Source organism: Poromitra crassiceps (assembly GCF_964638095.1).
Source record: "Poromitra crassiceps genome assembly, chromosome: 1".
NCBI classification, from domain to species: Eukaryota; Metazoa; Chordata; class Actinopteri; order Beryciformes; family Melamphaidae; genus Poromitra; species Poromitra crassiceps.
Genome location: NC_139623.1, coordinates 71767420 through 71780942, shown reverse-complemented (window position 1 = coordinate 71780942; position 13523 = coordinate 71767420). Strand labels below are relative to the sequence as shown.

The 13523-nt window shown below is 44.9% G+C and overlaps 1 protein-coding gene across 1 annotated transcript; it reads left to right on the top strand.

Moving 5' to 3' along the window:
- The first annotated feature begins 4417 nt into the window (after window positions 1-4417).
- bicdl2l (bicaudal-D-related protein 2-like) lies at window positions 4418-12100 on the top strand. Its single transcript, XM_083636918.1, has 6 exons — window positions 4418-5068; window positions 6324-6443; window positions 6831-6980; window positions 8476-8567; window positions 8711-8831; window positions 10892-12100. The coding sequence occupies exons 1-6, from the start codon at window positions 4454-4456 to the stop codon at window positions 11258-11260; spliced, it is 1467 nt and encodes a 488-aa protein (XP_083493044.1). The 5' UTR covers window positions 4418-4453; the 3' UTR covers window positions 11261-12100.
- The last annotated feature ends 1423 nt before the right edge of the window (window positions 12101-13523 follow it).

The window sequence follows — 13523 nt, the reverse complement described above, 5'->3', positions numbered from 1 at the left end:
CCTGCTGGTTTTTGTCCATAACTCCCTATAACTGAAGAATGTTTGATTTCACCCAGAGACTAGCCGTATTGGAACAAATAAAAGCCCCACACAGATCAATTAAATGTCGACACTCATTGGAAAGTCTCGACTAATTGAATAGTCCAATTGACTAATTTCACTGTAATATATGAATGTCTTCTCTATTGTAATGAAGTCTTTAGCATGCACACAACACCCAAGGGAGGAAATGGGTCGGTCGGTCACTCACTGAGTGGGATCTGTCTTTTGTGTGTTTTTATGTGACCAGAGACTTTTATTTACTTTCTCAGGAGTGGCTGACTATTCAGCGGCAGTTGATCAACTGATATGGATTGGGACTCATAATAGAACGATTATGTCAAACACACTCAGATAAGCAGCATTATCAGGTCTCCATTAATTTTCTTTGTCAAAATATCAGGTTATGTATATTAGCCTACCTTTTTGCTGTTCTTAAGACATTAACAAGTACTTTTCATCAGATTATACAATCAATGGCAAAGAGATTATGGTTGTGGAGGTAAAACTGGTGACTTTATTGTTCTAAAAGTAACATGGGGGAAAAACTGAGTCAAGTTCTGCAGTCATTTTGGCTGGAAAAACAAGACATTTGAATATCTCTTGATTCTTTGAGTCCTAACTGCAGCCTCTTGCATTTCAGTGGGATTGATCTCTAGTTAGGAATCTACTCTGATGCATTAATTAATTAATTAATTAATGCATTAATAGTGTGTGAATACATTTGTGACATGCAGAAATGTCCTCTCAGCCTAACAGACTGACACCTTAAGACTTTCCCCTCAAAGTGATCATATACTGTAGTAGCGTATACAAGTTATGTAAAGAATAAGCAGAGACACGTTTTCTAACTACATCAATGTTTTTGTTTACACACAAAAAAGATAAATTTGTGGAGATGAAAAAAGGCGACCAGGTTAGACAAATAAATAACAAATAAACAAATAAATAAATAAAAATGTGCTTGTAGAAGATGATTCAATCTCCTATCTAAAAAAAACAAAAAAAAAAACAATCTAAGCTGGGGAGGATCTCATGTGCTAAGTCAGGTGTGAGCTATGTACTGCAATTCCAAACTACAAGAACTGCAAACCAGTCCCCACTGGAGCAGCGAGCAAAAAAAAAAAAAAAAAAAGTACAATTTCAATACAAAAATACAGAAACAATCAACTGATAATCACATTATTACACAAGTAAATACAAGAAAACAAAAACAACCCTAACCCATACATAAACATAATACAAATAGAGCTTAACTTCAACAAAAATATTGAATTGGGAGCCCAGATGCACAGTTTTAACAGCTTTTTCGTTTTTCACTGAAGATATACAGTAGTTCTGAGATATAGTTCCATTTCTTTCTTGAAAACAATGAAGTGAGGTTTCACTTTTGCAAATTTACACTTATGAATGTGAAACTTTGCAAGAAAAATAATGAGATTGATGATCAAATATTCATTTGCATTCACTGTGTTCTTTACAAAACCAAAAAATACATTTTCCAAGAGGAGCTCAAAATTACAGACGAATGATGTTATCCAACACAAATCTACATATATCTTGCCACAGTTTACGGATGTAATGTACGGTATACATTTCCAGAACAGATGGACAATAGTCTCAGTATGGGAGAAGAAGCAGTTCTAGAGAGGCAGTGGGTTTGGTCAGATTACATCACAGTAACACAGCCAAGTGCAAGAGCCTCTCCTGCAAAGGCATGACAGAAAATACTAAAATACACAAAACAGCAGTCGGCATTGTAAAAGAGAAAGAAATGGAAAACAATTCGTGTAACTGACAATAAAACACTTCAATAGTTTGAGTCGGGTCAGGTTGAAGGCAGAGAGCTGTCCTACAGAGAGTGCATTTTACCCTCATGCCAGGGTGAAACTTGTCCCTCTGGGAACTGCTGTGTTGGGACAGTAGGTGGTCACAGACTCTACTCTGTTATTGTCTGTAACGGAAGGGCTGGGCGATATGGTCAAAATCAATATCACTGTAATCAGGCTTTCAGGCTGTTAAACTCTCTCCCCTCTCTTCCCTCTGCCCCCAGTCTGGACTGTTACTTTTTCATAGTACAACTCCCCTCTCTTCCCTCTGCCCCCAGTCTGGACTGTTACTTTTTCTTAGTACAACTCCCCTCTCTTCCCTCTGCCCCCAGTCTGGACTGTTACTTTTTCATAGTACAACTCCCCTCTCTTCCCTCTGCCCCCAGTCTGGACTTGAACCCATATCCACACTCAGCACCAGTCACTTTATGCATAATTACTATGTCGCCTTGTTCATTTTATTGCACTTTTCTGCCATCACTATTTGCACTATCTGACTTTTATTACAGTGACCTCATTTATGACCCCTATGGTAGTATTTTATTGTATGTTTTTTTTTATGTATTTTATCTTCGTATGTTATGTCGTGTGTTGTCTCCTATCTGTATATTGAGTGCACCGTGGATCGTGAGATACGGAATTTCGATGCTCTGTATGTCTTGTACATATGGTAGTGATTGACAATCAAATTGACTTTGACATACAATTTTATTATTATTATTATTGTTGTTAAATAATAATGTCGATGAAAGTTCCGGGGTTCCAACCAAAACAGACCCTCTTTACATGACTAAATTGGGGGGGGGAATGATATTTACAACAACTGACAATTTTATCAAAATGTTTTAAACAAATACTAAAAATCCACCAATGAAGGGTTGACAGTCGGTGCTTTTGACTGAGTAAAAATCTCCATTTACAAAAATTTCCATTTACAAAAAATGTCCATTTACAGCAGTTAGTTTCCCTTCACTGTCCTGTTGCCTTTGCCACTGATTGTAGACGATTTTGTTTTTGCTCTGTCCAAGTCAAGTCAAGTCAAGTCAAGTTTATTTATATAGCCCTAATTCACAAGCATGTCTCAGAGGGCTTCACAGAAAGTATGTCTAGCTGATTCTAGCTGACACAACAGTAACAAGAGTATACAGAATAAAGATAACATTTGAACAATTGATAATATAGAAAATATAGAAATGAAGAGAGAGCAGAGGAGAGAGCAGGAGAAGGGGGAAGAGCAGGGGGAATGTGAGAGAGTGATGGGGTGGGGAGGGAATGGGAGATGTTGGAGGGTATAGGAGGTGGGGAAGGAGCAAGAGGAGAGAGCAGGAGAGGGGAAGGAGGGGGGTGTGGGGGAGAAGAGAGCAGGGGGAGGGAGGAGGTGGGGAGAGAATGAGAAATATAGACGCACATCTTGCAAACGGACATATGTCAATTTCTTAGCAACCAAACTATGCCTAATTTAATTGGCTGCAAGCCTTTAGTAGTGAGTCCTTTTGCCAAATAAGCACATGTTCACATATAGAGCTTATGGGTGCCTTGCTTTAGGGAAGAGTGGGTGCCATGCTTTGAATAGTGGCGTCCAGTGTTGCCAGATACAGCAAATAGGTTCCAGCCCAAAACGCACACAAAAGCAGGTCTACAAAAGCAGGTCTACAAAAGCAGGTCTATGGAAACAAGTGGCTCTCTAAACCCCCCCAAGTCCATTCCATCCCCGCACTGCCTCTGTCCTCCTGTCTGTTGTCTTGTCCCCGCACTGCCTCTGTCCTCCTGTCTGTTGTCTTTCCATCCCCGCACTGCCTCTGTCCTCCTGTCTGTTGTCTTGTCCCCACGCTGCCTCTGTCCTCCTGTCTGTTGTCTTGTCCCCGCACTGCCTCTGTCCTCCTGTCGTCTTGTTCCATCCCCGCACTGCCTCTGTCCTCCTGTCTGTTGTCTTGTCCATCCCTGCACTGCCTCTGTCCTCCTGTCGTCTTGTTCCATCCCCGCACTGCCTCTGTCCTCCTGTCGTCTTGTCCCCGCACTGCCTCTGTCCTCCTGTCTGTTGTCTTGTCCATCCCTGCACTGCCTCTGTCCTCCTATCTGTTGTCTTGTCCCCGCACTGCCTCTGTCCTCCTGTCTGTTGTCTTGTCCCCGCACTGCCTCTGTCCTCCTGTCTGTTGTCTTGTGGACTCTCCCTGCTCTCTGCTCTGTGGCATGGAGCTGCATGATAAAGGAGCAGTCTAAAACAGGAAGCGCTGCGTCAGGCTCGATGTCATTTATCAAAGGACTGTGTGAAAGGGTCAAAGGTCATGTTCTCTGGCATGTTTGCACATGTAATGATTTCAACAAATCAAAATGAAGAAGTGGAGGGAGAAAAGCCAGATGGGCGGAGATGAAGGCTCAGCCTCCTGTGACATCACATCATGTTATGTCACGTGAAGTCCCTGCAAAGACGCACCGGCTTCAGGAAAAACCAGTTGGGAGACATTCTGTGTGTCACCCTCCCTCCTCCCCCTTTCTTCCCTCTTCCTCTTACTCCGTCTTGCACATCCAGCTCTCTCAGCTGACTGAAAAGCCTCAGATGGTTCTCTGAGGCTTAACTTTAGTCTATGTCTTGCCTGTATCTTCACCTGAGTCTGCCTCGTTCAATGGAATACTCTGTGCCTTTCTCGGTCCTGAACGAGAGGCTGAGACCTCGGGTCAGCGCCATGGAGCAGCTCTGCTCCTCTCTCCACACGCTGGAGGAGAGACAGACGGGCTCGCTGAGGAGCAGCTCCGCGACCGTCAGACCTACAATTCTGTCTAGACGACAACCGGAACCGACGACGACGCGTCGTGCGACGATCACAACGGAGCCAGAAGAACCAGAAGAAGAAGAAGAGGCAGAGCAGGAGGATTTGGTCTCTGATGAGTTAGAGGAAGGTGCTGATCTTCTCAGCCAGTTTCTGGTCCCTTCTCTGATCCTAACAGATCTGATTTCTGCTGTGGGTGAGCGTGAGGAGGAGATGGATCAGGAGGAGAGAAGCTGCCCCTCTCAGACCGAGGAGGAGAGTGATGATCACACCACAGAGGGGAGCGGAGTGGGGCCTGAGCCAGCAGCACCACGGGGCGGTAGGAGTCCATCCAGGAGGATCTACGGGGGGCTGGACGGGACCTTACCCGACCTGATCAGGAGCGGCAGACCCCTCAGCAGACGCAGAACACTGGGACCTGTCTCAGACACAGTACGATAAACAGTCTTTAGTGTGTGTGTGTGTTTACTGAGAAAGTGTGTGTTTGACATGGGGTCTCAGACACAGTACGATAACAGTCTTAGTGTGTGTGTGTGTGTGTGTGTGTGTGTGTGTGTGTGTGTGTTTACTGAGCAAGTGTGTGTTTGACATGTCTCAGACACAGTACGATAAACAGTCTTAGTGTGTGTGTGTGTGTGTGTGTGTGTGTGTGTTTGTTTACTGAGCAAGTGTGTGTTTGACATGTCTCAGACACAGTACGATAACAGTCTTAGTGTGTGTGTGTGTTTACTGAGCAAGTGTGTGTTTGACGTGGGGTAGTAGGCTAGTGTTCTGGAGGTGGGACAAAACGTAGCTCCTTGTTGATGGTTACACATATTTTAAATGAATGATCCACTAAGGGGATTCATAGAATAAGTCATTAAACCTGTTACACATGTAGGAGAACATATGAGGTACTGTCACTTGGAATATCACACTTTAAAAGAGGACCAAATTTGAGATGTAAGGTTTTTTTCTCAGGACACACTCAACGTTGCACCAATAAAAAAAATGCCCGTCAGTATTTATTAAATATGACCTCAAAGCAGAACGGACTACGCAGCCCAGTCAGCCTCTGTCTGCCATGCGCTGGTGTGTGATTTAACACAGCCACACACACACACACACACACACACACACACACACACACACACACACACACACACACACACACACACACACACATCACCACCTGATCATGACACCACTTGATTTGTGGTTATGAGTGTTAGCTGGGAAAAGAGTGCTGTGCCTCATTATGTTCATGCCCTTTATTAATCAGTTACCTTTGTGTGTGTGTGTGTGTGTGTGTGTGTGTGTGTGTGTGTGTGTGTGTGCGTGCGTGCGTGTGTGTGTGAGTGTGAGAGAGAGAGAGAGAGAGAGAGTCCGTGTCTGTGTGTTTCTGCGAAAGCATCCATTTGTGCTGAATATCATATCAGCCGGTCGTCTTACCGGCTGAAATGAGCGTCAGTTTGGATCATTTCAGCCGGTAAGACTGGTTTTGTCTTCCACAGTTTGACCCAGGAATCTAGATCGCAGGGTTTCTATTTACACTGCGTGAAAATGTCCCGATACAGTGTTTCCCCTGTGCGCGCGCGTGTGTGTACACTCTAAAATGGCCTTTTAATGTGTGTGTGTGTGTGTGCGTGTGCGTGCGTGTGCGTGCGTGCGTGCGTGCGTGCGTGCGTGCGTGCGTGCGTGCGCGCAGCTAAAGGAGGTGCGCAGAGAAGTGGAGCTGTCTCGGAGGCGCAGTCTCAAGATAAAGGCCCAGGTGGACAGACTACAGGAGAGCAGAGATGGACCAGGATGGAGTCAACATAGAGAGAGGGTAAAACACACACACACAGAGCAAACCTATGAGGACGTGCGTCAACGGAGCTCTTTAATAGTTTGATTAAATCACTTATTTTAAAACACGTTTCACATCTTCTTCAGGTTCGCTCTTCACCTTTTTTAATCCATCTATTTTTTTGTAATCACATTTTGTGATGATGATGATGATGATATTATGATTGCAATTGTACAAAGCAAAGGAAAATCCCCCCCCCCCCCCCCCACACACACACACACACACACACACACACATGGGATGCATAAAAAAGTAAAAAAAAAAAAAAAAAAAAGTAAAAAAGTAACAGAGGATATATAGACAAGCGGTGACAAAATAAAGAATAAATCAAATAGTCCCAGAATGCATCTTGTGTTTTCACTCCAGGTGACGGAGGAAGTTCTGTCTATTCTGAGGCTGCTGCACCCGCTGACAGAGCCGGAGTCCAGTCCAGCTGAACCCTCCTCCAGCCTGGACACGGCGCTCAGCCAGCTGCAGAGTGCCGCCCGCAAACTGGCCATCAGCCACACCAAACAGGTACAGCACAAAGCCTGGCTGCTCTCAAATCAGGTTTACCCTCGGCCTTATCGTTGCAATCTCAGTCGGCATTGTGCAAATACAGGAAAAGTGAGAGAAATGGGGCTAATTCTGTTTGTGTAGAAGTGACACTGATGGAACATGCCTGGTCTGAGGTGAGATGGTGAGATTGTGGGTTAGGCAGGAGAAATGAGGGTGGCAGGGTGTTAAACTCCCCCCCCTTTTTTTTCTTTCTTTTGTTTTTTGTTTTGCTTTTATGCTTCTCCATGCAATTGCTGTGAAAATGGTAAATTGTAAGATTTTGAGTCTCAGATAGCAGGTCTGCCTTTTTTACTCTACATCCAAAAGAAGAAGAAATAGCACTAAATGACAGTGTAAACATCGCCACTGAACAAGTCAATGAATGTTACAACAAACATATTTATTTCAAAACATCATTGTAAAATTCAGGGCTCAGCTGACAGTTGAACTTGCAAATGAAAAATATAAAAAATATAAAATTAAAAATACAATAGGCTACAGCACATAGGCCTAGCTCTACCCCCCCAGTCCAGCCGTTTGTTCCAGGCCAGTGAATTCCCAACAATCTACAAAAACATGCAATAATATAAAATCATAGATAAAAAGTTGAATCATACACAATCAATAAAACCAAAACTAAAGGGCTAGCCTTCCCAATGGCCAAGGGCAGCATCTGTTATTCTGGCCTCATAATAAGCCCTTTTACCGAAATCATGTTGGCAGCACGCCGAGCTGCATGCAGGCTGAGGCCTTGTCAGTCTGCTTCTAAGCGCACCTGGAGCTTGTCAATAAATCCTCGGCCCATTGGCTCACGTGAGCATGGGCCAATGGCCATGGCCAATCCCGGCGCTTGACTGCTGCGTAGGCGGGCACAGGGCGTGGTTTTAGCGTAACCTATGTGGGATTCGAAATAACGCGGAAATGGGCCATAAAAGTTTCAGGGGAAAGACAGCTGAGCCGGTGTTGGGATGAGGCCACTTATCTTCCAGCTGAACCAGAAACCAGCTCAGTAATGTGGCCTGACAGCAATGTGGCCTGACAGGTTTACACGTGACAATAACAACAAGTAGAGTCTGTTGTAGTCATGCCGGGCTAGAGAAGAACCAATAGAAAGTGGAAACATGCCTGATAGACTGGTAGATAGTCTAGTCTTCTTCCCACAGCGCTGGGCCAGTGGCCCTGCCGGGGTCAGACGATGGAAAAGTCAGGACACTCACTCACTCATGAGATCGTTTAGTGGGAAAGGGGACCATAGCTAGGGATAGGAAGGTGGTAGAGAGTCAGGATTCGACGGGTGGGTAGGGGGCATGACTAGGCGCATATGGGGGGGGGGGGGCACACAGGAAAAAGTGTAAAAGTTTGTGCTTGTTTTCTATAGACAGTCAGAGGGAACGCAGTTATGTAAAAACAAAAAAAAGTGCCATCAAAACTGAACCTGACCTTCACACTCTGACTTGCTTGATTGTTCACGCAGGAGTTCAAATCTGGAGTGGCAAAAGGAAAGGGAGAGGAGGAGAGTGCTATTCTACAGCAGGCGCTACGTGACAGGGATGAAGCCGTGGAGAAGTGAGCACCCATACACACAGGACACACACACACACACACACACACACACACGCAGCAGATGACTCGAGATAAAGGGAAGTAGGGAAGCTCCCTTGCGAGCTATTCTCGAGGAACGAGTCATTCTTGATGTTTGTGCTGTGCAGGAAAAAGGCGATGGAGGCGGAGCTCCTGCGCAGTAAGACGGAGATGATGCTGCTGAACAACCAGCTGCTGGAGGCCGTGCAGAAACGCCTGGAGCTGTCGCTCGAGCTCGAGGCCTGGAAGGTAAGACTGTCTTGCAAGTGATGCAGGGAAGGAAGAAGGAAATGCTGAAGTGCTAATTAGGAGGCTATAATGATGACGGTGCTGAGGGTGAGCGTTTAAAATGTGGAGTATTGAAAAGGAATATTATAAAGTAGAAATGATGGGAAGAGGGGCAGGGAGCAGAAGGGATATTTTGACATATGGGAGTCAGCCAGAGAGGGCGTTGGTCTGGAAAAGTAGTTCTTACTAATTGGAAAAACAGCAATTACACACGGACAGCAGACACTCACGCGCGCACACACACACACAAACCAGTTTTAAAATATACACCCATTACATGCACAGTGTACTGTACAGTGTATTCAGCCATTATGAGCAGCTGCTTATCTTGGCTTGCTTGTTAAGCCTGAGGCCCATGTGGTCCATCTGCTGGGCGACTTGTGCACTGCAGGGTTAAACTGGGACAACGCTGCACAAGTTCAGTGGCAGCGATAGCAGGATCTGCATCAGTTATACATGCTGGATCTGGATCAGTTATACATGCTGGATCTGGATCAGTTATAGATCATATACATTATACATCAGTTATACATGCTGGATCTGGATCAGTTATACATGCTGGATCTGGATCAGTTATACATGCTGGATCTGTATATTGATTTGATTGATATATTGATTGTTGATTTCAATAATGTATGTTAGGGTTAATCCTCCTGTCACTGCCCCTGACCAAGGCACTGGCAGAAGAACTGGAGTTGGTCCCCCTGGCGCTGCACTGCAGCTGCTCCTAGTTCTAGGATGATGGGTCAAATGCAGAGGATGGATTTCCCCATATTGTTTAGCACTACTCAATTGCTCCACTTTGATTTATGCATGCCTTTGGTGTGTCCAGTTTATATTTGCTGCTGCAAAAACGCTACTTGCATTATAGAGACACAGGAATATCCTGATATGTCTGTGTGCATTGACAGCCATTGCACTCCTCAATACTGGTCAATCGTGCAAAGTTTGATTTAAGTCTATTCTACAGTTGCACTCCTAAATTGCTCTAGCTGCAGTAGGCAGATTTAAAAAACATCAATGTAATGCTGACCATAGTAACATAGCAGAGTAGAACCTGAATGACCCTTGTTTGTGTGCTGTAATTGGCTAGTTATGTTCTAGCTCCTGTAGGTTCTCCCTGTACAACATCCGCAAAATCCGTCCGTTTCTCACAAGGGAAGCAACACAACTCCTGGTCCAGGCACTGGTCATCTCTCGCCTGGACTACTGCAATGTTCTTCTGGCTGGGCTGCCTGCTGTAGCCATCCGACCGCTTCAGCTCATCCAGAACGCTGCAGCCCGTCTGGTATTCAACCAACCCAAATTCTCTCATGTCACTCCCCTCTTCCGGGACCTTCACTGGCTTCCCATCTCGGCACGCATTCAATTCAAAACACTGGTTCTGGCCTACAGGGCAGCACACCAGACAGCCCCTCTGTACTTACAATCTATGGTCAGGCTCCAAATCTCTCACCGTTCCCTCCGCTCCTCCACCAGTGCAGGACGCCTCGCCCCTCCTCCACTACGGGGGCTCAAAAGTCGCTCATCCCGTTCGCGACTCTTCTCGTCCTTGGCACCTCAATGGTGGAACGAGCTTCCACCTTCGGTCAGGACGGCCAAATCACTGCCGATCTTCCGGAAAAGACTAAAGACTCGCCTTTTCAGGCTCCATCTGGGCCCTTCTTGAACTAACTTCTTTCTCTCTCTTAAAAAAAAAAAAAAAAAAAACTAAAACTAACCTGAACTAAACTTGTACCACTGTTCCTTCAGAGGTTGCAGTTGTCATAGACTGTGTTGCATAGTTGATTGCTCTATTGCTGACAAAAATGTGTTATTGTAAGTCGCTTTGGATAAAAGCGTCTGCCAAATGACGTAATGTAATGTAATGTAGCTAACCCTGATTGGTTGTTTTTTTGTCAGACCTACAACCAAAATGATGAGATAATACCTAACTGCAGGCTACCCCTCACTCTCTTTCCCATGTTTTTGTAAAGTTGCTGTATCTCACTAACCCCATGTTTTCCTGGCTCGTCACACAGGAGGATGTTCAGTTGATCCTCCACCAGCAGCTCCAGAGTCAGCAGCAGGCAGAACAAGCCCAGAGGAAACCGTCCCGTATGGGTCTGCTGAGGAGGAAGCAGCCTGTCATCCAGAGACCCACCTCCTTCCCCCTCCCTGCTCCCGCTACTCCACCCTCAACCAACACAAACCAGATCTTCATCCCCAGACCTTCCCTCTCCAACAACACGACCACCACCCCCAGATCTGCCCCGGCCCCGGCCCCTAGCCCCAATCGCAACTGGAGGGACCGGCTGAGGAGGGGCAAGAACAGTCGTCAAGGAGACCAGGAAGCAGCGGGGCAAGAGGGCAAGGATGAGGAAGGCTTCCAGGTGGTGTCACTCGACTGAGACAGTAGATACACATTGTCACGAGTGCATTCACACAATTTGTGTGTGTGAAAGTATAAATTGAGCGATGCGGTAGTTCAGGCAGGCCACGAACGTTAAAGCCCAGCTTAAACCCAGCCCACAGCTGATTAGGAGCTGATCTCAAACCCAGCCCACATCAGCTCAACTGATGCCATTGGCTCAACTCAAACAGGGGCACCCTATTTAAACCTGCTTTACTCTGCCTGTCATTGCTGCTTCCTCTGCAAGCTGTTTGCAACCCACCTCCTCTCCAGCTCCTCTTCATGCTATATCTGACTTAAACAATGTCAATGATTCTGTTGTCATTGTTGCTTGGTCTGTTCTGTACCTGGGGGTCTTTTGCTGCTCCTTGCCTTAAGGCTATTCCACAGATCTGTGGAAGGGCAAGGAGCTCCCCGAATCTGCTGCTGCTGCTCTCCCTGCCTTAGGCTTTCCATGCTTGCTGCATGGAAGAGCAGGGGGCCTCCAGAACAGAGCCATACCGCCAAATTTAACTTATGCAAATAAAAGCTTTACATTTATCTAAAGTGGTGTTGTGTTTTGACTAAAGTGGTCCTGACTGAACTGCGGTTAAGATTGAGCCATATCATTGTGTAATACTGTTGATTTGCACTTAGCCCATTGATACCTGATGCAGCATTTGCGTGTATATCCCTCATTTGTGTGCGTATCCCTTTAAGACCGCGTGACGCGTTTCGCGGTCTTAAATGGATACACACACAAATGCTGCATCAGGTATCAACGGGTTAATATTCAGAATTTTGTTTCTGTGCTAGTTGGCATATTGTTGTACAAAACCTTAATAAATGTAATTCTGAACTCAAAGCCTTACTGTAAAAGCTCCTTCAGATGCCTTGCTTAGTCAGTTTTTTGTTTTTTTTATCTGAGACTTTGCGCGTTCATGTGAGGGGAAGGGGTATCCCAATTCTCCTGTGGATCGAGGGCGAGGGCCAAGGGCTAGGGCTGAATAGCCCTCAAAACGAAGATTTTCCCGGACCTTACTTGCTACCAAGGGGTAGATGGATTTTATGATATTTTCGTAATTATTATGATTAATAACATTTCGACAGTCACATTTGTGTTATATTCCGTGTTGTATTGCTATATATAATGCAACCGGGTGCACTTAAGTTTTTTTGAATCGCTAATTTGTAGGGATGTCACAATATATCGTCCCACAATATATCGCGATATCAAAAGGTGACAATATGTATCGTTGAGATGAAATCTCATATCGTGAGAAAAAGAAGCTGAACATGGTGGCACTGATCTGCATGATTGCATGCTCGCTCTCCTTTTCATTGCTTTGTTTGAACAGACGAGGGACGTTACAGACACGGAGGATGAAAATGGTGAAATTACTCAAATTAGTGTGGAGGATGCCCCTTCAACATACAAATCGATCGCAAAAAAATATTGTTAAAATATAGTGTATCGTGACACCCCTACTAATTTGTCATCTGCCGTTGTGCATTGTTATCGTTTATTTGCATGACGGCGCGCATGTGATAGTCCTTCAGTTACCATCAATAAACTCATCCACTGTCACGTTTGCAGACGGCATTTTGGATGTTTGTGTTGTCGCTTCTGCTGATGTAGCAGTCAGCTAGCGACGACGTTTGATGACGTCCCATTTCTTAGGGGTTTATCTGCACCCCTACCCCTTGGCACTCTGTTTTGAGGGGCTAGGGGTAGGGGTACAAATGAGAATTGGGCCCAATTCCCAAACCTTCAAAATAGCTTTTGTCTGCACCATCAGTCTGTTAGTCACAATGTAATGTTGACTTTGTGCTGCTAGGGGGCGGCACTGACAATGAATGGGACTGGCCCAACCTCACTGCTGGGGGGGGGACATGTTTACTATTGGCTTGTTTTATAAAGATTTAAAAGAAAAGCATCAAACATTCAGTCAAAATGTTTCCATTTTATTGTATAGCAGTAATAGATTTTGTACATTTTCAATCATGTATATCTAAATAATTCACTCATATCTCGCACACATTTAAAATGTCTATATGCCATTATCTAGAATGAATGTCATTACTGTGGCAATGTTGTCAACAAACTCAGACGAATATAGCAAAACAGCAAACTCACACCTGAAGACAAAAGCAAAAAGGCATGCTCGTAGTCAATCACAATGCACAATCCTGATCAGATTAGTCTTCAAACATTTCAACGTGACTCAATAAATTAACTTGAATATATAGTAAATATACTACTCTTTTGACACATTCTTATC